This window comes from Cyanistes caeruleus, chromosome 6 (genome assembly GCF_971803275.1).
Source record: "Cyanistes caeruleus chromosome 6, bCyaCae1.hap1.1, whole genome shotgun sequence".
Lineage (NCBI taxonomy): Eukaryota > Metazoa > Chordata > Aves > Passeriformes > Paridae > Cyanistes > Cyanistes caeruleus.
In genome coordinates, this window is record NC_141706.1 from 5,705,774 (window position 1) to 5,731,219 (window position 25,446).

Below are 25,446 nucleotides of genomic sequence, written 5' to 3' on the forward strand. Positions count from 1 at the left end.
AGGAAGCGGCGGGAGCGCCCCGGGGCGGGGACAGCGGCCGCCCCGCCCGGCCCTGGGAACGGGAACTCCCGGGAATGGGAGCAGGACCCTACCACAGCGAGCCCGGCCGTGACTGCGGGGCACGGTCCGGTACTGTCCCGGTCCCGGTCGGATCCAGATATGGTTCCGGTACAGTCTTGGTACGGTCCTGACACGGTCTCGGCACAGTCCAGGTATGGTCCAGGTACTGTCCTGGTACAGTCCAGAGATGGCTCAGGTACTGTCCCGGCACGGTCCCGGTACTGTTCCGGTACCGAACTAGTCGTGCTTCTGGCGTGGTCCCGGTACTGTCCAGGCACAGTCCCGAGACGATCCCGGGACGTCCTGATCCTGTCCCAGGGTGCACCGAGCATGGCGGACTGGAGCCCGCAGGCACCGGATCACCCGTGGGGTCCCTTCCCAGGGGACACGGGCACCCGAAAGGGCATGGACAGCCCCCATTCCTGCCCGTGGGGACACAGGGACATGGACACCCATTGCCATCAACCGCGGGGTGGATGCAGGGCACCCCTCGGTGCCAAGCCGGGATGGGTGCCCACGGGTGGGGCCTGGTCCCACTGCCCCTCCATCCCACCTCAGCCCCCTCCATGACTGGTGCATGGCCCTGGCAGTGCCGTGACACCTGAGCCCCCAAATCCAACTGTGTTCCAACTCCCCGCACCAACATGGGGGTTTCAACCCCCCCAGTAAAGCTGGGGGCCAGCTGGAGCCCCCGGCCCCTCACGGCACCTGCCACCAGAATGGGCCCATTCTACAGGCAGGCGCCTCGTGCCGCCGGCACTGGATCCCGCTCAAAGGCCGGATTGTTCCGAGCAGAGCGGGAGCCTGGCCAGGCCCAGCACCGGCGCTGGCACTGTGTGGTATTGTGGCATCCATGGGACGGCGGGGTCCCCACTGCCCTCACCAGTATGGGAACGTGAGCTCTGCCGGTGGCTGGGTCCAGTGTGCTGGACATGTCTGGGAATGTGGCTGTGGCTGTTTTGCCGGGATGAGGGATGGGCACAGGTGGGTGTCAGGAGCTGGCAGGGTGGCTGCTGCTGAGGGCACACACCCCCACTAAACCAGACCGACCTCCTGTCCTGTCCTGTCCTGTCCTGTCCTGTCCTGTCCTGTCCCCCAATGTCCTGTGCCAAATTTTATAGACCCTCCTCAAACCCCTTCCCCAAACCCCCCTTACCTTCTCCCCACATCCACTCTCCCTCTAGCCCTTCCTTTTCCCCCTCTCCCTGTAGCCCCTCCCCACATTTTCTCCCCGTTCTCCCCTCTCCATAGTCCCATTCCCACATCTCCATCCCAGATCCCTCTCCCCAGACCCTCTCCCCACCCTCCTGCCCCCAGCCCTCCTCTCTCCTCCCTTCCTCTTCCTCTTGCCCCCTGTCCTTCCTCCCGCCAGGGGGCGCCCTGTCCCCTCCTGCCCCCGTCCTCCCGCCCGCCAGGGGGCGCCCGCTCCCTCCCCTTCCCGTCGTGCCCCGCGCGGCCGAGGCGGGAACGCGGCGGCCCAAGATGGCGGCGGCTCTGGCGGCGCGGAGCTGCCTGGAGCTGAGCGCGGCTGGCCGGGCCCCGCCGCGACCCCCGCAGGAGCTGGTCTTCATCCCCCCCGGCGTCGCCCCGCTCCCTGCCGGGCGCTACAGCGACAGCGCCGGCGGCTTCTGCTACCAAGAGAGCGCGCAGCTCGGGGCCGCCACCAGGAATCGCTGGGTGCGATGGTGAGTGCACGCCCCCGTCCGCCTTGCCTCGCTTCGACCCTCCTCATCCACACCTCTCCCTTCCCACCCTCCTGAGACCCTCCCGTCTCTCAGATCTCCCTCTTCTCTGCCCGTCTCTCCCCTCTCAGACCCTCCTCGTCCACGTCTGCCCCTCTGTTCCCGCAGGAGCACGTCGGGGGACACGGTGGAGCTGGTGGAGGAGTCCCTGGACGTGAACCTGCTGAACAACGCTGTGCGGCTGCGGATCCAGGGCTGCCCGTTCCTGCCGGGCGGGATCCACCTGTGCGAGGTGCAGAGTCACCTGGTGGTGCTGCTGCTCACGGCGCAGACGGTGCACCGCCTGCTGCTCCCGCACCCCGCCCGCCTCTACCGCAGCGTGAGTGCCGGGAATGCCCCCGGGGCTGGGGCAGGCGACCCTCGTCACCACGGGGAGGGCTTGGGAAGGGGGTACGTGACCCAAAATACATCGGGAACAAGAAGAAAAGTGGAGGTGTGGGGAATTAGTGTTTTGCTCAGGAACTGACTGGGTCTTCAGTCTGTGTCATGTGGACTGTGGTGACACTGGAGTTGAGATGCTGTAGGGGATGAGTCTCAGCTTTTCCCGAATCGTTCCTGGTTGGATTGTCTTTTTTTTTTCCTCAGCTGAGAAGGCTGCAGGCTGGTTTTGTCTGAGTTGGAATTGGTATTTCACGTGGCAGATGGATCCTAGGCAGGGTTTATATCACATTTACCATCTTTTTGTGGCTGTGGGTTGGAACTGAATGGTTTTTAAGGTCTCTTCTGACTGAAACCATTGCAGGATTCTGTGATTCTCCCTATTTGCTCTGGGTTTTCCTCTTGTGCCTGCTTCTTGCCAGGATCCTCTTCCCTCCTGGAGAGCTTCTTTCCTAGTTTTAGAACTTTGGAGAGCTTTCCCAAGGGATGATGACCCTGTGCTGTGGCAGAGCTGCTCTTCCTGGGATTTGTCACTAGTGGTTTTCTCTGAGCTGTCCCTGAGATTTTTTACTGGAAAAGTCCTTTTTATCAAGGATGCAGTTGTCATTCCATCAGTGTCTGGTGGTTTTGGGTTTTTTTTATCCTGTGCCTTAGATATCAGGATATCATCAGGATTTGATGTTTTGTGGAATCCTCTAGGATCATGGAGTCCAGCCAATTCCCCAGCATTGCCAAGGCCACCCATGTCCCCATGGGATGGGAACTCCACCACTGGAGCCTGTTCTAATGCCTGATAACCCCTTCCATGGAGGAATTTTCTGTGATACCCAACCTAAACCTCCCCTGGGCACAACTTGAGGCTGTTTTCTCCTGTTTCCTTCCAGGAGCTGATAACGGAGAGCCAAGTGCAGTCTGTGTTTACAGATATCAGCAAAATCCACATCAGGGATCCCTCCAATTACTACGTGATTCCCAGCGTGCCGGGGCTGGCTCCCAACTCCGTGGCCTCTGCAGCCTGGCTGAGCAGTGAGGGGGAGGCTCTCTTCGCCCTTCCCTCTGCCTCAGGAGGGATCTTTGTCCTTAAGCTGCCTCCTCCCGATGTGCAGGGTAAGGATTGTGCACTACAGCCCCTTACCCGCCTTGGAATTTCGTTTGATCTTCATTTTTGATTTTCCTTTTGTTTTTAAGGAAGTGTTTCTGTCGTGGAATTGAAGCAGAGCTCGGTGGTGCAGCGTTTCCTCACGGGCTGGATGCCGACTGCCATCAGGTGAATGCCTGGAGATGGATAAACTGAGCTAATTTTGGCTTTTGGATCCCCTCACCTGGAATTTTTAGCTCAAGTCATACAGGCACCTATAAATACTCCACCCAAAAAAGTTAACAGGGTCACAGGAGCTATCAGAGTACGGAAGCTGGGAGTGGAATGCTGGATTAGCAGGGTCCTGCTGATTCCATGTGTCTGTGAATATGTTCTCTAGTAATTGGCCTCCAAGGATTGGCTCAGGATGTGGCTTGCAGCCAGCATGGATTAGGGATTACTCTGGCCTGGTGCTGAGGAGCCAGGCGCATTCCTGACAAGCAGAGGTTGTGTGGGAATCACATGGATGCTCTGTGGTGGATTTGGATCGTTAGGGTTGGGATTGTTAGGGTGGCTTAGAGCACACAGCTGAATCCTAGGGCCTTTTTCTTGGAAGTGGGAGTGAGTCCCTTGATGCCCTGAGTGACTTTGACCATTGGGGGATGTTGCCTAGGGGCTGTCAGAATCCTTGCTGGGGGCTGTCAGGATCCTTGCTCATGGCTTCTTGGATCCTTGTCAGTGGCTGGCAGGATCCATGCTGGGGGTTGCTTGGATCCTTTTTTCCCCTCTGGATTCTTCACCTGTGTTCTGCAAGTACCCGGCTGGGGATGGGGAGGTGAGAATGTGCTTCAGTTCCGCCAAAGCAAGTGGAGAACTGAGTGTCACTGGTGTGGTGTCATCCTCTGTTCCATGGATGCTGAAACATTCCCTTCTCACCTCACCCACCGGTTTGTTTGGATTTAAGTGCAGGGGTGGAACTCCACTGCCTTGGATCTGTGCACCTGCTGTGATTTTAAAATCATGAAGTCCTGGAATGGTTTGAGTTGAAAAGGGCCTTAGAGCTCACCCAGTCCCACCCCCTGCCTAGGGCAAGGACTCCTTCCACTAGACCAGTGTCCAGGCTGGGTTTGGACACTTCCAGGGATGGAGAGTTTCCTTTGAAGGTGTTGATGTAACCTCTGGTTTTCCAGAGGCGATGGCGGCCCCTCGGATGTGCCCGTCAGCCTCTCCGTGCACTGCCTGGATCACGACGCTGTCCTCTTCGCCCTCTGCCAGGACCATAAGCTCCGGATGTGGTCCTACAAGGTGAGCAGAACTTGGGTTTGGGGGAGCAAAATGAAGCCCAAGGAATCGTGGGTGAGTGCTTGGCATGGATCTGTCTCCCGTTAAATTGTGGCTTCTCCACACTGGGATTTTGGGACAATATGTGAGAACAGTTGTGGTGTGTGTTGGGTAGCAGTGTCTGTGAAGCGAGGGGTTTCCTGCCCGGGTGCATTCCTGGGATAAGAGTTGTTTTTTCCAGACCAACTGGAGCATTTGGGAAGGCAGGCAGGAGTGTTCTGAGGCCCAAGGAGCCATCCCAAATGGATTTTCATGTGCTTTTAACAGTAATGAAAGTGTCTTTGTCAACAAGAAGTTAATAAAAGCCTCTTGCTCCAGATATTGAGTGCCAGAGCTAATGGAGCAGCACGTCGCTTTCACGGCTCAGTGGCACTGGAATGTGCTGTGGGAGGGAGGGGAAGCTTTATCCTACATGCCTGGGCTCCGGCAGCCTGTGGGATTGGTGGGAAGGGGGCCCAGGTGAGCTAGGAGAAGCCAAGGAGCGGTTCAGGTAAATGTATGGATCCTTAATTAACATCTGTTGTGGGAAATTCTGGGCAGATGTTGTCAGAAGGGAAAGGAGAGGAGGGAGATGAGCATTTTCTCAATCCAGAGTATTTCCTAAGCCTCTCTCCTGATACTTTGGTTGTTTGCAGGATCAGATGTGCCTGATGGTGGCGGATCTGCTGGAGTTCATGCCGGTCAGCAGGGACCTGCGGCTGGCGGCCGGCACCGGGCACCGCCTGCGCCTGGCCTTCTCCCAGTCCCTGGGCCTTTACCTGGGAGTCTACATGCACGCTCCCAAGCGAGGGCAGGTATGGAGCCACGGGCTCTTCAGGCTGCAAGAAGAGTCCCCTAAGACTTGGGTTTGGAAGGCAAGAAATAGAGAAAAGTTTCATGTGTGACCCTTGGGAGGGATCAGCGCTTTCTGAATAAACATTTTCCCCCTCACAACATTGCGGGATGTGTGTGCCCGAGCCTTGGGAGTGGAATTCCCTGTGTGACTAAGCTGATCTGTGAGGGCTAGTACACTTGTTTACCTCCTGCTCCAAAAGCGTGGATGTGCCGTGGGAAAAGGGAAGGTCCAAAAGGAGCTAAAAGCATGGAAATGCTGATGGTGTGTTTACACCAGGCTCCTGGGAGCCTGTGGATGCTTCTGCAACTTGGGGAGAACTTTTTGTGGAGAACGATAAATTTAGCAGGAGGGGAATGACGGCACAAACCAGGCTCATCTGTTGGACAGCTTATCCCTTTCTCCAGGGAATTCCCACACAGAACAAGAGTGTGTAACATGAGTCCTGTTGTCCCATGAGTGCTCTGCTTTGGGAAGAACATGCAGAGCTAGGCCTGCAGCTGAGGAACTGGGGCTTTCCCACCTTAGTCTCCTTCTTTTCCCACATCTTGTGGTCACTGGCAGTGCTGGCTGTGGTGGTCTTAAAGTTTTTCAGGTTTAGTGTTTGGAATGACCTGGGAGTCCTTCAGGGCCAGGCAGGGATGAGTGTCCTTGGGGAGAAGGGTGAAGCCAGCATGTCTGTGCAGAGGGTCCGGTGGTGTGCTCAGCTCACCCCTCTTGTCCTCTGGTGTCTGTTACCCCTAGCACCAGGCAGGGAGATGGACTGGAATGATGAAATTCCCTGAGAATTGTTGGTCTAGTCCTTCAGGAAATGATTTATGAGGTGTGTTTGTAGTTTTGTGTCTTCCAGCTGGTGACCACTGAGAGCAACCGCTACAGCCTTGACCACATCTCCTCCCTGTTCTCCTCGCAGGTGAGAGCTGGGGCCTGGCCCCCTGGAAGGAGAGGCCTTTGGGATTTTAATCATAGAGTCATGGAATGGTTGTGTTGGAAGGAGCCCCTCAGAGCTCATCTTGTTCCAACCTCCTGCTGTAGGAGGCAGAGACACCTTCTGCTAGACCAGGTTGCTCCAAACCCTGTCCAACCTGGCCTTGGACACTTTCAGGGATGGGGCAACCACAGCTTCTCTGGGCAACCTCGGCACCCTCACAGGAAATAATTGCTTCCCAGTATTACATCTGAATCTCCTTTTTTTCAGTTTAGAGCCATTCCCCCTTGTCCCGTCACTCCAAGCCCTTGTCCGAAGTCCCTCTCCATCTTTCTTGTAGGTTTCCTTCAGGTACTGGAAGGGGCAATTAGTTCACCCCAAAGCCTTTGCTTTTCCAGGCTAAACAATTCGCAAAGCCTGTTAAATTCCACAAGGGAATGTACTGCTGTTGTTAAGTACCCACCTTTCTCTGCTGTACTCTTAATTTGGGGATAAGAAAGGAAATTGTCTCTTTCATTCTTTCCTAGGAGACTCTGGTTGACTTTGCCTTAACCTCAGCCGAGATCTGGGCACTGTGGCACAACGAGGAGAACCAAACAGTTGTGAAATACATCAACTTTGAGCAGTGAGTTTTGGGCGTGGATCACTGGGATAACTGCAGGAAAACCCTGTCAGAACTCCTCAACTTAGAGATTTGTACTCAGGCTGCGGGATTGCTGAAAGTGGAGTTTGAGCATGGCAGAGGGAGCGCTGTGCTTCCCCACAGCTCCTTTAAAACAGCCAGATGGTCCCTTTCAGGAAAAAGCATGTTTTGGGGAGATGGTGGTGAGAAAGGATCATCCCTGAATATAAAGCTGAGAGGGTGGGTTGGTGCAGAGCCAGGGAGCTGAACAGTGGATGAAAAATGCTGTGAGTGTACAAATTTTAGGAGATTAAGTTACTGGTCAGTCTGAGAGTTGCTTGTAAGCTTGTGGGATGGGGAGAACATTGATTTAAATGAAGGATTCCGACCTGTTCCATCAGTTTATGGCTAGGAATACCACAGTTCACCTCTCCTGCCAAAATGTGTCCTTTGTCACTGCACAGACCTCCTGTTTCCACACCCAGAGGGCTGTTTTTGCTGATGAAAGCCACAGGTTTGGTTCAGGTGGATACCAAGCTGATTCCAGATTTGTTTCCTTCCAGGAATGTTGCAGGCCAGTGGAACCAGGTGTTTGTGCAGCCGCTCCCTGAGGAGGAGGTGACAGTCCGACAGGATCAGGACCCCAGGGTGAGCCAGCCATAGAACAGCACCAAAAAACAGTGAGGCCACTCAGGAGAAAAAATGGGAATAAACAAAGTCAGGGGTGTGCAGGAAGCCATTTTTGATCCCAGGTTGGAGCAGGGTGTGGACAGAAACATAGATCCAGGGGATGATGTTGAGAATGGGAAGAAAGACCAGAAACAGCAGCTTAAACGTTCTCCTCATCCTTGAGCTTCCTTAAGTAACGGTCTTTTTGCAGGAAATCTACTTGGAATATCTCTTCATGCCGGGCCGGTTCACTAATGCAGCTATCCAGAAGGCTTTGCAGGTAAATGAGAGAGCTTGGGATGCTCTCTTTTCATCCTCTTCCTGGCCCTTTAGATGTGAGGCAGCAGGATTCCTTGGAGCTCTTGCCAGGCATGTTTTCATGGGGAGTCCCTGGAATGAGTTGGTGGCTGCTGGGCTGTGCTGCAGCTGCTGTGTGCCCACAGCCAGAGGTGGAACCTGGAATCCAGATAATTATTTTTTTCCCCCTTTGGACAGCACAGCAAGTTGCTGAGCTTGTTTTTCATTCCTGCTGATTTAGCCAGGAGAACAGGGACTCGGTGCCCTTTGGTGCTGTTTGTCAGGATATGTCACGGAATCATGGAATAATTACTAAGGTCAGAGAAGCTCTCTGAGATGGTGGAATCTGACAGTTCCATCCAGCACTGCCAAGACCACCACTAACCCAAGTCCCCAAGTGCCACATCACATGGATTTTAAATCCTTTGAGGTGTGGTGGCTGCACACTGCCACACATCCATGTATCCCAAATTTAGCATCCAGACCTTTCTTTTAACACTTCCATCCCACAAAGTGCTGGCTGATGCTCTTGTCCTGCTTTACCTCACTCAGTGCTGCTTCAGTCCTTGGTGAGACTTATTTTGCCTTAAAATCCAAGTTTCCTGTGCTGCTTTGCAGATCTTTTCTCAAGGAACTGAGAGGCACATGGATCTGACATGGGATGAGTTAAGGAAAGAGGTCACCTTAGCCGTGGAAAACGAGGTGAGATGGATTTTCCTCCCAGGATATTGTTTTGTACATGGTGTCATGATGTTCTAGGTGCCAAGTGACTCCACACCTTGGTTTATCCTTTAGTTCTCCAAAGGGAATGATGAAACTTTTTAAAAAGTGCAAATCTTCATCCTTCCTGCCTGGGGTTTTTGGAATCCTGGCTGTCCTGTCTCTGCTCCCTGTGTGCACTTGGGTCACCCATCACACAGTGCCCAGACCACCACCATGCAGAGTGATTGCTCATCATTTTGGAGGAGACTCCAAAATAGAGGGATTATCTTCCAAATAACAATTATTAGGGGACCTACCTGAGAGATCCCTATGTTCTTTTTGGGTCTGAGTTTCCCTTGTTTTATCCTGTTCTTATTTCACTCGGCCATTCCTGATTCCCTTGTTTTGCCACCACCAGTTCCAGGGCAGTGTGACGGAATATGAGTGCTCCCCAGAGGAGTTTTGGCAGCTGCAGGTGGAATTCTGGTCCAAGTTCTATGCCTGCTGCCTGCAGTACCAGGAAGCTCTTTCCCGGCCCCTGGCCTTGCACCTGAACCCCTACACCAGCATGGTGTGCCTGCTAAAGAAGGTGAGGCTGGGTGGTGGTGAGATTCCCTGAACATGTTTTTCCAGGGGATTTGGGAAGCTCAAGGACTTTCTCCTCACCTTTCAGGGCTCCATGTCCTTCCTCGTGCCCTGCTCCTTGGTTGATCATCTCTATCTCCTCTCCAACGAGCACCTCCTGACCGAGGATGACGCTGCCATCTTTGAAGGTGAGAATAGATGGAGTTTATTCCCTCCTGTCAGAGATGTGGGAGCTTCCATAGAGATGCCTTGAAGAGCTCCTGATACACAGTTGCATGGAGATATTTTTATTTGGGCTTTGCAGGGATACTTATTTTGTGAAACTTGGCTGTCGTGCCTCACACCAGCAATTAGAAAGTAGTGCCAAGGCTGCCAGTAGAATCATGGAATTGTGGCATTGTTTGGGTTGGGTGAAATTCTTCCCTGTGAGGGTGGGGAGGCCCTGGCACAGGTGCCCAAAGGAAGCTGTGGTTGCCTCATCTTCAGAAGTGTCCAGTGCCAAGTTGGACAGGGTTTGGAGCAATCTGGGATAGTGGAAGGTGTCCCTGCCCATGGCAGGGGGTGGGACTGAATGGGCTTTAAAGTCCATTGCAACCCAAACCATTCCAGAATTTACGAGATGTTTTCACATCAGCTTTGGAGAGGGGCCGTGCTGTTCCTTGTCTCCAGGAAGTGAATGCCAGAGTATGGAAAACATGTCATTAATATTGTCACCACAGTGCCCTCTGTGCTTTGCTGGCCCTGGAATGCCGTTTCACTAAGAAAAAGGCAATGGAAAATGTTACCTAAGCTCCACTTTCGTGCTTGAGTGATTTTTATATATTTTTATAAAGCAGGATCATCGCCCATTGGTTGAGCTTTTTGTGGAGCAGAGGGAAGGAAAGCTGGAGGCCTGGGCTGGATTTGGGAGCCCCAGCAGTTCCTGCCCTGGCTGTTTTAAACAGTCACAGTCTCAAAAAATGGGATTTAATTTAAAATCTCACCCATAAAGAATTGCAGAGCCAAGCTGAGACATTTTCTCCAGGATATATTTTTTTGCACTAATTATTTTCTTTCAACCTGTGGTTGGAACAGATTCCTTGGAGGGAATTAGATTTTTTTATTGTTGCATCATTTTTTATTTTCCAAACAATAAATCCCAAATCTTTCCCTTATCAACTCCTGAGCTTTAATTTAGCCTCATTGTTATTGGGGAAGGTTTGGCACAGGGAACTGGGACCAGTCTGCTGTTACTGGTGATAGGAGCTGAACTAACTGGCTTTTGCATGGTCTTCCCACCTTCCCTTGGAAATCTCTTGGAAAATACACAGTTAGATTCTTTCATTGCAGATTTGGAGATGTCTCGTGATGTTGTCTGTCTTGTCCAGTGCCTTCGCCTGATCGGAGAATCAATTTCCATGGAAATGGCATTCATCATGGAAATGGCCTGCTCCCGCCTCCAGCCTCCAGAAAAGGCTGCAGAGCAGATCCTGGAGGACTTGATAGCTAATGACACGTAAGGAGATGTGTTTTCCAGAAGCTTCTCAGGGTGGCTGAGCTGGGATTGTCCAGAGCCGTCCTTGCTTGACATCCAAGGGCGTTTGAGATGTGTGGGCTCCTTGCCCTGTGCTGCAGGAGACTTTTCCGGGGATGAGGACCGTGCTTTGGTGTTGTTAGCAGGGTCTTCCATCCACAACCTAGAGAAGAGGGACAGATTCCTTTTAGGTGTGGAAAGAAGTGCCTGGAGGGAGAGGTCAGAGCCTTGGTCAAACCATGTGGTCCTGTGTGGTTCCTGTGCTAACCTGAAATCGTTTCCTTGTGGAATGCCAACTATCTGGCTGTTATTTCCTGGTAGCCTGAGGCAGTGGAATAAATAGACCTGTCCCTGCAGGCGCTGTAATAAAACTCACAAGCTAGCCAAAGATTCCAGTTAGGAATGTCCAGGCTGATCAGATACTGATCCTCGCTGGAAGGGAGTGTAAGGGAGCCCTCTTCAGTTGGAACCTCAGGTTGCCGTTCGTGATGATGACCATCTTTTTGATTTTGCAGGGAAAATGTGATGGAGGATATCCACAGCAAACTGCAGGAGATCAGGAACCCCATCCATGCCATTGGATTGCTCATCCGAGAGATGGACTATGAGACAGACGCTGAGATGGAAAGAGGTGAAAGCTCTTTCTGGGAAACACTAGGAAGTGTCCTTACCCTGGGAATTGTTCCTGCCTGTGTGGCTCCTGCCTCACCTGGCTGGTTTTCCCCGCAGGTCCTCACCTGGCGCTGCGCATGAGCCTGTCCCAGCTGTTCGGCAGCACCACCGCAGGGAACGTGGTGTGCGGGGGAGTGGCCAAGATCTGCACCGTCCGCTTCCTCCTCTGCCGGGACCTGCTCATCCTCCAGCAGCTCCTGCTGCGCCTCGGAGATCCCGTGAGTGCAGCCCCCGGCTGCCACGCCCCGGGATTTGGGAATCCTGTGGGGTTCTGCTGGTGGTGCAGGGCGGAGCTCTGTCTCTTCCCACAAGGCTGTTGGAATAGCCCGAGGCTTGGGCAGGTCCTGCTCTCTCCAGCTGGTTTTGTCTTCCTAAGCAAAGCAGCCTAATTCCCTTTATTCCTGGGTGAACATCCAGGAAGCAGGAAGCCAAGCTGTATTTGTGGAAGGAGGGCATGAATTCCAGCCTCCTGTGTGAATCAGCACACATGCAGCTTTCCCAGCTACCCTCCCATCGCTCTCCCAGCACTGATGGCAGCTCCATTCTGTGGCTGCACACTCCAAGGCTGCAGTTTCAGCCCCTTGGAAGCTGCTCCAGCCAGAGCAAGCAGCCCCCACGACGGTAGCTGTGTTTGGAGTGGTGGGATGGACTGGTTTGGGTCTGTCCCATCAGGCCTGAGGCCACGTGAGGCATGTTGCTGCTCACAGGGACACAGGGATACAGAACAAGTCCCCAGACAGGGACAGCCTTGTTTAAACCAATATTATTTACTTAGAAATAGCCAGGAGTTTCCTGTTTGAAAATAAATCCCTTTTTCCTGTACAAGGTTGTCCTGGTAGCATTTAAAGTGGATTGCAAGGTGCCCTCTGGAGCTGGGTTCTCCCAGACCATGAGACATGTGACCTGCTGCTTTCCCACCTTGGCATACCTGTGTCCTTTGAAAGCTCAGATTGTTTCATCTCCTGTGACTCGTGTTCTTTGCTGGAGTTTATGGAGACTCTAACGTGATCTCTGCAGCAAAACCATTATTTTCAGTCTCAGGGACAGCAATCCTGGAATACTTTGGGTTGGAAGGGACTTTAAAGACTGTTTAATTCCAAGCCCCTGACATGGGCAGGGGCATTTTCCACTAGGCCAGGTTTCTCCAAGCACCTTCCAATCTGGCCTTGAACACTTCCAGAGGTGGGGCAAGAGCCCTGCTGCTTCCCTGGAAGGCTGAGCTCCTGCCAGGCTGTTGAGCACCTTGGTGTTTGCAGAAGGGACAAGCTGGGCCTGACACAAACCTCTTTGGTTGCCCTTGTCCTGCCGTTGCTCCAAGTGTGCCAAGCTCTGTGCTTTCCTTGCAGATGGTTTTGGGAGGGGGACAGCTCTTCCAGTCCCAGCAGGACTTGCTGCACCGCACCTCTCCCCTGCTGCTGTCCTACTTCCTGATCCGGTGGGCGAGCCAGTGCCTGGCCTCCGACGTCCCCTTGGACACGCTGTAAGTCTCTACCTGGCCTGGCTTTGATTCCTCCTTAATCCACCTGAAATGCCCTTCCTGGTGTGGAAAGCAGGTGCTTGCTGTGGGAGTATCGCTCCAGGAGCACTGGGGAGGGTTTTTTCCCTTCCAAGTTCTGAGCTGACTCTGCCTTGTGCTAAATCTGCCCTGCGAGGCCTCGCTGTTCTGTGCTCCGTGGGAGTTGAACAATGAGCACAATTAAAGCAGGAGGCGTTTTGTTGTCTCTTCACTGATGGCTCCTTTCTTCCCTAGGGAATCTAATCTGCAGCATCTCTCCGTGTTGGAGTTAGCAGACACCACTGCTCTGACACCACACAAACTGGGTAAGGTGTCCACGGATCATCAGCTCTCCCTTTCTGTTATTTAAGCCTGTCTCTGCCACCTGAGGGAAGTGCTTTATGCAGGGAGCTAATGGACTGTGTGGTTGAATGACCCTGATTTAAGTGGGGATGTTAGTCAGGCTGTCAACAACAACAACAAAAAAAAAACCACAGCAACAAAGGATCTTGGAGTCTTGAACTCGGATTTTACTCTCAGCCTGAGAAGGATGGGAATGCCTCACTCAGCCAAAAAGTTCTCATTCTAACCCTGGCAGCATCAGCCAAACTTAGCCCTCATGTACTTTACAGTGGCTGTAGTAGCTCAGACTACATCTGTCACAGAATCCTGGAGTGGCTTGGGTTGGAAGGACCTTAAAGTTCCTCCAGTTCCACCCCTGGAACCATTCAGGAACACCTTCCACTAGCTGGAGTTGCTCAGAGCAGCCTGCTCCATCCAGACTGTCCTGCTCTCCAGCCTTTACCCCACAGCATCCAAGAGCTGCAGCTCAGGGGAGCATGAGAATGTACAAGTACTTGCTCAGAACGTGTTTGAAAATGTGGAAATACCTCCCCAAAACATTGCAGCTGATATTTGGTTCATATTTTTTAAGTTTTGCTGCAAAGATGTAACTTTTGGGTTCGTTTTTTATTGGGAGAATATAAGGCAGCTTTAATTAGGGAAATGTGGGCCTTGAAGTGGTTCCAGAGGGAGGAGGTGAACAAGGATGGGAAGGAAGCATGCAGGTAAGAGCCTGCTGTGACTAGTCAGCACTTGGAGGCTGAGATACTTCAGAGGGAGCTGGGGAAATCTGGGACAAACAGGCAGCAGTGCCACGTGTGAGCTGGGAAAGAGCGTCCTCCACTTTCTGACATCAGTGATCCTCAGAGCCCGAGCTCTCCCTGACGGAGAGCCTGGGTGCAGGAGGCAGCTGGAAATGTCAGGGAAGTTGAAAACACCCTTTGTGTGTGCCGGTGTCGTGGGTTATTTCTTGGCTGGCTCGTGAGGAAAGTCCTGTTTGGCCACTGTTCTTTAGGGAAAAATATGTGAAACGTAGGGAAGGAGGTGGCAGCTCGGGAAGAGGCGTCGGGAACAGTCAGTAAGGGGGGATTTTTGGGATGCTGGAATGAGGAGGGAGGGAATGGAACAGCCAGCTCAGCACTCCCTCAGCCCTGTCGTGCTAGAAAGCTGCAGCTGGGCTGGGAATAACAAGTGGAGAGGGAGCAGAGCCCTTTTTTTGTGTGTTTTAATTGAGCTGTGGTTAATAAACACTGCAGGATGGGGCACTTTGATCTCCTGCTGCTCCCTCTGACTTAACCAGACGGCAGGAGAAATCCAAAACCAACAAGCTGGAGTATGGAACGTGCTTTTGTTTTGCCCTGACTTAATCTGTGCTGTTTGGGCTGATGAGCACAGGACAGGGTGGAAAACCTGGGATCTCTGCTGCATGCTCTCTACTCACTGTTCCTTTAATTTGTACTTTTAGTATCCGGCCCTCAAACAATCGTGGAGCTCTTCTTTCAGGAAGTGGCCAGAAAACACATCATATCCCGACTCTTCCTGCAACCCAACACCTCTTTGGCTGAGACAAGCTTGAATTGGCCTCACCTTATCACCTCAATAGTGGCTGATTTTCTGCCTCTCCTGTATCCTTGTCTGTGATTCCATTGCCACTGAGCCGCCTGCCGTTCCAAAATCAGTTTTCCACCCCCAAATTTCAAAGACAAGCCTCCTGAAGGAGGGAGGTTGTTAGCATTAATGGGATTTGTGGGTATTTTAAGATTTCGCAGATTTCATCCTGTTTAGGTGCACGATAAAGGATTTGAGTTTTTGACTTTAAGCCCTTGAGCTCTCACTACTTGACTTGGTGGGGCGGGATGCTGGGGGATTTGGAAGGGTAACAGGAGTTGGGGATTAGATGTACTGGTGATTTTGTTCTAATATGGATAAATCTTATTACAGAATAATGATTTGTATAATGAGCAGCTTAATCTTCTCTCCTTTCCCCCCACAAACGGAGCGTGAGAGGCATGTTGACTTCCAGACTAGTTCTCCAAGCTCTCCAGACTGGATGGTCCTGTGTTCCTTAACCTCTGCTCAGATGGCCCAGCAATCCCAGCTTCCTCTTCCCAGAGTGCCTGATGGGGAGCTGTCAGTACACCCAGCTCCAGGTGAGTGCATCATGCCAGCCCTCTCACAGGTGCTGGAAAATTCCCCAAAACATTGTCTTTCCAAGTGCTGGAATTCTGCCTTCCCCCAGTCATGAAATCCTGGAATGGTTTGGGTTGGAAGTGACTTCAGAGTTCGTTCAGTTCCACCTCCTGCCATGGACAGCGATACTGTCCACTATCCCAGGTTGCTCCAAGCCCTGTCCAGACTGGTCTTGGATACTTCCAGGGATGGGGACAGCCACAGTTTCTCTGGGCAGCCTGTGCCAGGGCCTCCCCACCTTCACAGGGAAGAATTTCTTCCCAATATCCAATGTCAATCTCCCCTGTTACAGTTGAAAACCACCACCCGTAATCACTGCTCTCTGAGCTGAGACAGTGCAACAGTGTGTCTGATGGGGAGTGATTTAAGACTGTGGAATCCCAGAACAGTTTGGGTTGGAAAGGACCTTAAAGTTCATCTCATTCCACTCCCCTGCCATGGGGGAATCATCTTCATTTTTCTCTTTAATCTGTTTTCAAGAGCATCCAGATACTCAGGTTTATGCTATTCCCTTTCCATGGAGGAGTTTATTCTCCCAGGGCTTGTCTGACTTTGTGATGCCACACTCCTGAAACACCTTTGCAGAGCCTGTTTAAATATCCCAGCCTGTGTAAATATCCCAGCAATCCTAGAGCTTGTTGGCTGCTGATGTGCCCACAGCCTTTCTTGTACCGCCTTTGCCCATGATTGCCCATGGGATCTGGCTTCAGAAGGATTTCTTCAGCCCAGAAAGGGCTCATCTATTTCTTAAATGTCTTTAAGCAATCTGGAGTTGCTTGTGCTCAAGTTCTGACCTGCACAATTCCTTGTCTGCAGCTCCACGTGATGCTTTATCCCAGTCTGGGCATTCCTGGAGGCACCAGAGCCAGGCAGGCTGTTAGTGACGACCTGTTTTTCAGCAGAACCTTTTATCTTCCCTGCCCCTCATACCTGGGGCTGAATTGCTTCCTTTTGTGTTGTTGCTGAATAGAATTGAGAGAAGAATTTCAATTCTTCAGAGCTTTTGAGCCAGGAAATGCCAAGACTGGAGCAGCATCTTCTCCCTCCTGGCATATGTGCAAGCTTTGAATCTCCTTGCATTTCTTTCGCCTCGCTGGTGTCTCCTCCAGGCTTTTATCTCCGCAGAGCCCGGCTCCTCCTCCTCCCCACTGCCTTCTGTTCCTCTCCCTGACCCCAGCTGGTCACGGAAACTTGGATTAAGTGCCTTGACCCTGGGGAGATAACAGCAGCTTTGCTGTGAGCATGGTGACCTGAACTGTGGGGGTACAGGAAGCTCCTTGCAAGGAGCAGGCGGGCACGGGGACGGTCTGGTGACAGAGCAGAGGCCTGGGACACAGGCCAAGCCTCTCCGTGCTGCTCATTGTGTGTGACAAGCTGGAGCAGGATTTGTCCCTTGTAGCTGCTAATCCAGGCAGTGAATCCGGGCTCCAGGTGCGTCACCACGTGGTTTTGAGAGGACTCATGGCCAGGAAAGGCGAGGCAAGAGGTGCTGGTGGTTTGTGCACCTGTAGAGCTGACTTGACTTCCAAGTCCTGGTTTCTCCTCCCAGTTCCTGCTGAGTCCCATGGCCCTGCTAGCAGGACATGGCTGCTTCTCCAAGGATGACGAGGATGCACTGATGGCACAGGCCCAGGCTGGGTCATCTCATTTCATCTGTGCCCTCAGTGCCATCGGCTCTCCCTCCCACATGCTGTAATCCATGTGCTTCCTTGGCTGCTGGCCCTCTCCTGCACAGGTATTCCCCTCCTAGCACCTGCCTTGCCCATTGTACTGCAGCTTTTGCTCTGCTCTCCACGTTCTGTCCACATTTCCCCTGCAGTTCCCTGCAACAGGATGTAGGAAGAATCCTGTCTGATTTTTGGGCATGTTGGGAGGTGTTTCTAAGGTGCTTCATACAGATAGTGGAGCTGTTTAAAGCAGTTTTTCCCCAGGAGCATGTGGGGGGTATCTCCCCTTTTACAGGGCTGGAGCAGCTCTGCTCTGGGGAGGTCAGAGAGCTGGGAATATTCAGCCTGGAGAAGAGAAGGCTTCATGGTCTCCTGGGAGCATCTTCCAGTGCCTAAAGGGGCTCCAAGAGAGCTGGAGAGGGGCTTTGGACATGGACCTGGACTGACAGGACAGGGGGGAATGGCTTCATATTGAGAGAGAGCAGGGCTAGATGGGATACTGGAAAAAAATGCTTTCTTGTGCTGAGGCCCTGGCACAGGTTTCCCAAAGAAGCTGTGGCTCCCTCATCCCTGGAAGGGTCCAAGGCCAGTCTGGACAGGACTTGGAGCAGCCTGGTCTAATGGAAGATGTCCCTGCCTTTCACAGGGATGTGGGTCTGGATGGGCTTAAGGGTTCCCTTCCAACTCAAACCATACCAGGATTTCATGATCAGTGCATCCAAGGGACTTTAGGGCTGGAAAGACCAGCCCTCGGGCTGGAGAAGCAGGATTTGTCTGAGCACAGCAGCTAAAGAGGCCACCAAAAACTTGCTGGTTCTGGGTGCCTGCAGATCACAAGTGAGCGCTGACCTGAATCCAAACTCCTGTTCCTTCTCTCCCATAGGAATACATCCGACTGCTGCAGCCATGGTGCCACGTGAACATGGGCTCCTGCTGCTTCATGATGGGCAGGTGCTACCTCGTCATGGGTGAAGGGCACAAGGTAAGGCTTTCCCTCATCTCCTTCCCAGGGTCTGGGACCTTTTCCCTTGGGAGGGAGGAAGTTGCACGGGAAACATCTTTCCCAAGCTCTGCTTGCTTTGGAAAGGATGGGATTGGACCAGCCAGTGTGATCTCATGAGCTTGGGACAGGCAGTATTGTCCCCTCACCTGTACAGCAGGTGGATCAGTCCCTGAAGGCACAGCAAGCTGATTCCAGGTCTGCTTCCAGGCTTTGGATTGCTTCTGCCAAGCTGCCTCTGAGGTGGGAAGAGAGGAGTTCCTGGACAGGCTGATCCAGCCCGAGGAGGGTGAGGTGGTCTCCACGCCACGCCTGCAGTACTACAACAAGGTACGGTCCTGAGCAGGTAAACTGGCACCAAGTCCTTCCACACTGGAGAGGGAATTCCTGCTCAATCTCTGGCTTTGGGGAAATTGACTTGAGCCTCAGAAAACTTTAGCTTTTGGAATGTGAAACATCTGTACTTTCTTTACTCTGGGGGTAATGACAAGCTGATTGTGTGAAATTTAGGTACTTTCCATCTATTGGTTTCCTAATAGCTGAGGACTTTGTTATCCAGCAGAAAAAGGCAGGATGAGATCCAGCTGCAGGGAGCAGAAGCCAGACAAGTCCAGGCTCGATGTAAGATGCTGCCTAAGGCAAAGGTTACTAAGCTCTGAGGCAAATTAAAATGAATATGTTTGATTTGAGATAGGATCTTTCTTCTGTATAATGCCATGGTTCAAGCAGGCTGCGAGCCTGGAGCTGGGCTTTTGGTGAGGGATTCCCTGGATTTAGGATCCAGAAAACTAATCATTAATGCTGTAATGCTTCAAAAATCCCCCATGTACAGAGGTGAATCTTCCAGAGAAGCCATAACCTGGTCCTGTTGTGCTGGGATTTCATCCAGATTGCTGTGATTTACCCAAATACTCCCTTTTAAAGTCGAATCCCTTAAAAATCTTTAGGGGCTGGAACAGCCCCTAAAGAAAAAACAACAACAAAAAACCCTCCTGCCAACTCTTCAGTGGAGTATTCTTCCCCCACCAGGTCCTTCGCTTGTTGGAGATGCTGGGTTTGCCGGAGCTGGTCATTGAGCTGGCCACCCTGGCTATCATGGAATCAGCAGATGATTGGAGAAGCCAGGTACAGCCACTTCCTTCCCAGCAAGCTGTTTCTTCAGAAACCTCTTCCACAGGAATTGCTGGTCGGTTTTATAACTGATTTGTGCTGTTTTCAGGCTACTTTGAGGACCTGCATCTTCAAACATCATCTGGATTTGGGGCACAATAGCGAAGCCTATGTAGCCTTAACGCAAAACCCGGATCCAGGCAGGTAGGTGACAAGCTTAAGCATTTGTTGGAGGTCCATGGTCCCATTTTTCCATGAAACTGAAAGGAAAATGACACTTCAGGGGAGGGAACTACTGCTGCATTAGGTTAATGTGTAGAGGTGGGTTTAAAAATGTAGAATTCATTTTGGATGTTCTGAAGGATGCCTGGGATTGGCATCCTCTCAAAAGAGGAAAATGGGAGGGGAAAAAACAGGGAAGAGACTGAAGGATCATGTGTAGCATTCTATGTTTAGAAGCTATGGGAGCTAAGTTGATTTTGTTTAATAAAGAAAAGATATAGTGTTGAGTTTTCAGTTTGGAAAATGAACTGGGTAGAAAAAGCTTTATCCTAGCAGAGAAAAATGTTAGAATAACAGGGGAGAAATAGGAATGCTTTTTAACTGATTGAGGGAGGGAGACTGCCGTCCTGAGAGGCCTTTCCAGAGGATCTGTTTCCAGCACAGGAGAAACTTGAAGGTTTAAATTGGTTCTAAGCCAGGAAAAAGCCTGCAGAGCTCATCCAGAAGCAGGAGCTTGTCACAAATTGGTTGTTTGTGGCTCAAATCCCGGGTTTGTTCGTGCTCCTGGGTTTATTCCTGCTCCTCCAAAGGGTTGTGCTTCCCTCTGCAGGCAGCTGGACTGCCTACGCCAGCTAGTGGTGGTTCTCTGCGAGCGATCCCAGCTCCAGGACCTGGTGGAATTCCCTTACGTGAACCTTCACAATGAGGTAATCCTGGGATCACGGCTTGTGGAGGGGGGAGCACAACCCTCCCTTTAAAGGGATTATGGACCCACTGGAGCCTCCATGTGCTGCAGGTCGTTGGGATCATCGAGTCCCACGCTCGGGCCGTGGATCTGATGACTCACAACTACTACGAGCTGCTCTACGCCTTCCACGTGTACCGGCACAACTACCGGAAAGGTAAAGCTTGGGACGGCACCTTGTACCTGCCCACCCGCCTGGGACACCCTTTCCCTGCCCCTGCCAGCTGTGTGGCCTCTCCAGGCTGTTGGCTGATGCACTTTTCCCTGTTTTCAGCTGGAACGGTGATGTTTGAGTACGGCATGCGGCTGGGCAGGGAGGTGCGGACGCTGCGAGGGCTCCAGAAACAGGGAAATTGTTTCCTGGCTGCCATTAACTGCCTGCGGTTGATCCGCCCGGAATACGCCTGGATAGTGCAGCCAGCCTCTGGAGCTGTGGTAAGAATGCTGAGCTTCCTGGAAAGGAGCTTCCAAAATCCTTTCTGATGGGAGCAGAGACATTGGACTTCTTAGTCTGCTGCTCATGGCCAACTGTCTTGCCCTTCTCATCGACCCTATCCGTCACCCTTGTGCCGTTCCCATCTCTCTAGGGTGGGGGGGGAAGCATGAAAACTGTTGTGAATGGGCTGGTGGGTAGACAGAGGAGTGTATTACCTTGTGTTAAGACAGCAAATGTTTTAGGAAGTGTGAACAGCTGGAATACCAGTCCAGAGGAGTGTTAGTGTAACAGGGGTTGTGTTTCAAATTCCATTCAGGACTCAGGGAGGTGGTGGCTGTAGCCTGGTCACCTGATCCTGATGTTCCTGATAGCCAGGGATAAAGTAACCTGAGTTCCCAAGGGACTGTACATCTTCCCTGGTCCAAATCTGGGTTTGAAATGGAGAGGTCTTGTTGGGATTTATCCTGTCAATGATTTGTCCTTCAGAAACCAGGTGGGTAAAATCCTCTTTCTGCTTTTTCCTGCAAGTACGAGCGCCCGGGAGCATCCCCGAAGAGGAGCCACGATGGGGAGTGCATGGCTGTTCCCAGTAAGTGCCCAGTCCTGGTCCTTCCCATGGCTCTGCAGCTCCCATGTGAGCTGTGAGATGGCTCAGAGCAGCTCCTGCCTCCACCAAATCAATAATTTGTGGGATTTTAAGGTCAATAACTCTCCCAGTGTCCCCCAGTTGCAACACGCCTGCCGTATTCCCCAAGGAATACAGTAATTTCCCCAAGGGAACAGCTATTCCCCAAGGAGCTCCTGTGCCTGCTTCTAACAGCTTGATGCCTTGACAGCTCATTTTTTCAGTGGAAGTAACTTGTAATTTAAAACAAAACCAGCTTTTTGAGGCAATTTCTAGTTGTTAAAGGCTGTTTGTGCCCTTGGAAATCCTGTGTAGGAATAAGCTCTGCCTGCATCTGCCACAGCCCAGGATGTGGGATCAGGTTATCCTCAGTGTTCCAGTAGGAAAATTTAAGGTCAGGTATTTTTAAACCTGACTTTTCTGAAGAGGGTTTTTTTTTTTTTTTCTCTTTGTGGCATGTGCCTGGCAGGCAAAGCAGCAGCTGTTCCCAAATATTATCTAACATCTGGAGGAGGAGGAGCAGGAGGATGGTATCAAGGACATAAGCAGTCAAGGGAGCAGGGAAGAGTCAGCAAATCCTGATCATTCTTTTGGTGCTTTTTTGGGGTACAAATCCTCTTAGGATGGCAGAGGGCTGTAGAGATGCTCTTACAAGGGCTCTAGGGAGACCTCAGAGGCTCTTCAGTGCCTAAGGGGGCTCCAAGAGAGTTGGAGAGGGGATTTGAACAAGGGATGGAATGCCAGGACGAGGGGGAATGGCTTCACACTGACAGAGGGTGGGTCTAAATGGAATGTTGGGAAGACATTCTTCCCTAGGAGTGTGCTGAGGCCCTGGCACAGGTTGCCCAAAGAAGCTGTGGCTGCCCCATCCCTGGCAGTGTCCGAGGTCAGGTCGGTCAGGGCTTGGAGCAGCCTGGCATAGTGGAAGGTGTCCTTACCCTTGTAAGTGGATGAGTTTTAAGGTCCCTTCCAGCCACTCACCATTCTGTGATTGCAAGACATTCTGCACAGTGGCCAAAGAGCCCTTTTTTAAGTACTGAGAGCCCAGTATCCATCTGTTCCAGCCACTCACCAGATCGAGATCCTGGAGCTGGAGGATTTGGAGAGGGAATGTCTGCTGGCGCGGATCCGGCTGACCCTGGTGGAACACGACGTGTCGGCAGCAGCTGTGGCAGGTGAGGGGTTTTCAGCCACTCTGTCCTGTCCCAGAGGCAAACCCAGAAGCTGCCAGGGACCATCAAATTCCCATCCCTGCCATGAAATCCGGCCACTGACTTCAGCAGGTTCTGAGATGAACATCAGGAGAACCAGTTTTAAGTTTTCCACCTTTTTTTGGCTTTTCCAACCTCTGCAGTAGAGTTGGGACAAAAAAAGGCATTTTGGAAATCATGGAAGCATAGAATTATTAAGGTTTGAGAAGACCTCCAAGATCATCAAATCCAACCTCTTTAGTTGATGAATAATGTATTTTCCTGGACAATCCTGCTTCATGGAATGGAGTCAAAAAGTTGTGAAAGTTGTTCCTTTCTGGGGAGCAGGAAGGTGTAACTATCCCACCTGGAGTCTTTTAGTATCTCTGGTAGAAGTTACACAACACATCCCCATCTTTCCCTTCTAAATGTCAGGAGGAGGCGACTTCCCAGTGTGGGATTGCAGGGAAAGGATGGAACAGCTGCTTTGAGGTCAGAGTGGTGACGCAGGGAGCCGAGTGCCACAGTTTCTGTGCTGGCAGAGCTGATGCATTGTTTGCTTGGATACAGACCTGTGATGAGGCTGTCCCCTCCCTAACCTCAATGATCTTGGGCATCTTTTTCCAACATTAACAATTCAATGATTCCAAACAGCAGCAGCATTTGCCTACCATGTGTTGCTACCTGTGTCCCTCTTCAGTCCCTCTCCATCAGGGACAGCTCTGTGGGTCACAGCTGCTCTGTCCAGTCCCTTCAGGGATAGCTCCTGGGCTCATGGGATGCTCCAGAGGCCAGGAAAGCCTCCAGCCATGGATTGAAGAGCACTGCTGCAGGGTGTTGGAGGCTGTTGGCACCCTGCTGCTGCATCTCTCTCAATGAGTAACACAGGGCGAGGTCCTGGTGAGCACTGGGGTGTTCCTCAGGGAGGCTTTACCTGCTCTTCCTCCCCTTCAGGCAATTCCACCCCTGAGGAAACGGTGTCTCTGCTGGTCCGGGCTGGGCTCTTCGACTCGGCCATCACCCTCTGCCAAACCTTCAAGCTGCCCTTGACGCCCATCTTTGAGGGCCTGACCTTCAAGTACGTCTGGGTGCCCTCCCCTGTCAGGGGATGCGGGGATGGAAGGATGCAGGGGCTCGGGTGTGGCGTGGAACTTGACCAAGAGCCGTTTTTTCCTGCCGGTCCAGCTGGGTTGTTCGTTGAGAACAGTCCTGCAAGGGGTGGTTTTGATGCTGTTGGGAAGGGGCTGGGCTCTGGGGGGACCCGCCTTCCCATGCCTTTTGGTCATGCAGGTGCATCAAGCTCCAGCTGGGAGGGGAAGCGGCACAGGCGAAGGCCTGGGACTGGTTGGCAGCCAACCAACTCTCAGCACTGGTCACCACCAAAGAGTCCAGGTAGGTATTTCTCCACAGTTTTGGAGGAGAAGGATCTGGAGACAGGAGCTCTGTGTGAATCCAGAGGGTTACAGGTCCTTACAAAATCCCTAAGGCCAGAACTGTGGGCACAGGACGTGGGGAGAGCTGTGCTTCCACCCTGTCCCCACATCACCTGGAGCACACTCTGGGCCTCACAGGAGGGGCAGGAGCTGCTGGCATGTGTTCCACGGGGAATTGTTTCTTTGCAGTGCCACAGATGAAGCCTGGAGGCTGCTGTCATCCTACTTGGAGCGTTACCCATCGCAGAACAGCCTGTACCATCGCTGCGTCATCAACAAGCTCCTGGCACACGGGATACCTCTGCCCAACTGGCTCATTAACAGCTACAAGGTGAGAACAGGGAGACAGCTGTCCCCAAAAACCCTGAAATTCTAGAACTGCTGGGTCACCCTCACTCCAATAGACACCTGCCAGGTGCTCCATGCCCGGTACCGAGGCTCAGAGCAGGTTCTCTTGGTGTGGTCCCAGTCCTGGTCAGATTCCCTGGCTGAGTTTTCCTCTTTCTGGCAGGAAGTGGATGCTGCCGAGCTGCTGCGCCTGTACCTGAACTATGATCTGCTGGAGGAGGCCGTGGATTTGGTCCTGGAGTACGTGGACGCTGTGCTGGGCAAAGGGCACCAGTATTTTGGGATCGAGGTGAGCTTACCTCATCACTGTTGGGATGTGGCAGGATGTTCCTTGGGGGACATGATGTGAGGGTTCCTGTCCATTCCAGGTCCCACTGTCCCCATCATCCCCCACGATGTGGCTTCCCTACACTGCCATTGACCAGCTGCTGCAGGCGCTGCGGGAGAGCAGCGCCAGCGAGAACAGCGTCGTGGTGGGTACCGAGCTCCCAAGCACCGGGATGGGGGAACAGGGTGGGCTGGGTGGTGGGATAGGGTGGGATCCCTCGTGACTCTTGCCTCTCCCAGCTCTATGAGAAGCTGAACGACAGGATGGAGGACTACCAGCAGAAGGTCAGCGTGGCCACCATGGAGCGCCTGTACTGCCGGCCCTAGTCCAGGTGACATCCCCAGGAGTGTCACCATCTCACCCCGCGGTGCTGGTTTTACCCATTGTTTTTCCACAAGGATCCGGTTGAGGGAGGTGGAGTGCCGATGGGTGTGTCCCCTCACTGTCCCTTTTGAGGCCAGTGGGTGAGCAACAGAGCTGGGCAGTGTGGCCATAGCACCCCTTTGTTCTCTGCCTCCTCCAGACATGGAACTGTTGGGAATTTCTTTTATTTATTGGTATGTTTTTGGATCAACTTTAATAAAATGGAAGTGTTATTTGAGGTGTGCGTAAGGATGTGGTGGGAAAAGCAAGAACTGTGGTGCTCCTATCCAGGGATCATCTCCATACCGCCCTTGCCCTAGGGCTGAGATAGATACAGGGAGGGATGGAGATATATGATACCCAGTGGATATAGCTCAGGGGAAGGGGGTATAGGATAATAAGGGGCTATAGTCCCCAAGAAGAACTATAGGATTATGCTATAGGATAGCATTTGACCACAAGCCCGGAGGGCAGCACAGGGCTGTAGGGGCTCCGGGATCAAGGGGCGGGACCGTGCTATAGCGCAGGACGGA

At 52.4% G+C, this 25,446-nt stretch overlaps 2 protein-coding genes across 2 annotated transcripts in view; one reads left to right on the forward strand and one right to left on the reverse strand.

Annotated features, from left to right (window-relative positions):
* Positions 1–25,151, forward strand: NUP160 (nucleoporin 160). The gene is made up of 36 exons (XM_086894651.1): positions 1–212; positions 1,182–1,745; positions 1,911–2,121; positions 3,065–3,287; positions 3,369–3,447; positions 4,449–4,563; positions 5,235–5,393; positions 6,267–6,344; positions 6,887–6,984; positions 7,545–7,629; positions 7,862–7,930; positions 8,566–8,649; positions 9,068–9,238; positions 9,323–9,422; positions 10,564–10,729; positions 11,263–11,378; positions 11,477–11,637; positions 12,766–12,899; positions 13,170–13,240; positions 14,722–14,881; positions 15,337–15,406; positions 17,997–18,095; positions 18,324–18,443; positions 19,143–19,238; positions 19,333–19,427; positions 20,056–20,152; positions 20,242–20,347; positions 20,465–20,625; positions 21,155–21,215; positions 22,316–22,426; positions 23,396–23,519; positions 23,732–23,833; positions 24,064–24,205; positions 24,386–24,511; positions 24,591–24,695; positions 24,790–25,151. Exons 2-36 carry the CDS (start codon positions 1,543–1,545, stop codon positions 24,874–24,876), a joined length of 4,185 nt encoding a protein of 1,394 aa, XP_086750777.1. The 5' UTR covers positions 1–212; positions 1,182–1,542; the 3' UTR covers positions 24,877–25,151.
* PLEKHG3 (pleckstrin homology and RhoGEF domain containing G3) overlaps positions 1–25,446 on the reverse strand; it is a 49,254-nt gene that overhangs the window by 8,194 nt on the left and 15,614 nt on the right. The window lies entirely within an intron of this gene.

Coding starts and splice junctions, on each gene's coding strand:
- NUP160 (XM_086894651.1), top strand. CDS start 1,543: ATGGCGGCGGCTCTGGCGGCGCGGAGCTGCCTGGAGCTGAGCGCGGCT. Junction 18,444..19,142: donor GCCTGCAGTACTACAACAAG/GTACGGTCCTGA, acceptor TTCCCCCACCAG/GTCCTTCGCTTGTTGGAGAT. Junction 19,428..20,055: donor CAAAACCCGGATCCAGGCAG/GTAGGTGACAAG, acceptor TTCCCTCTGCAG/GCAGCTGGACTGCCTACGCC.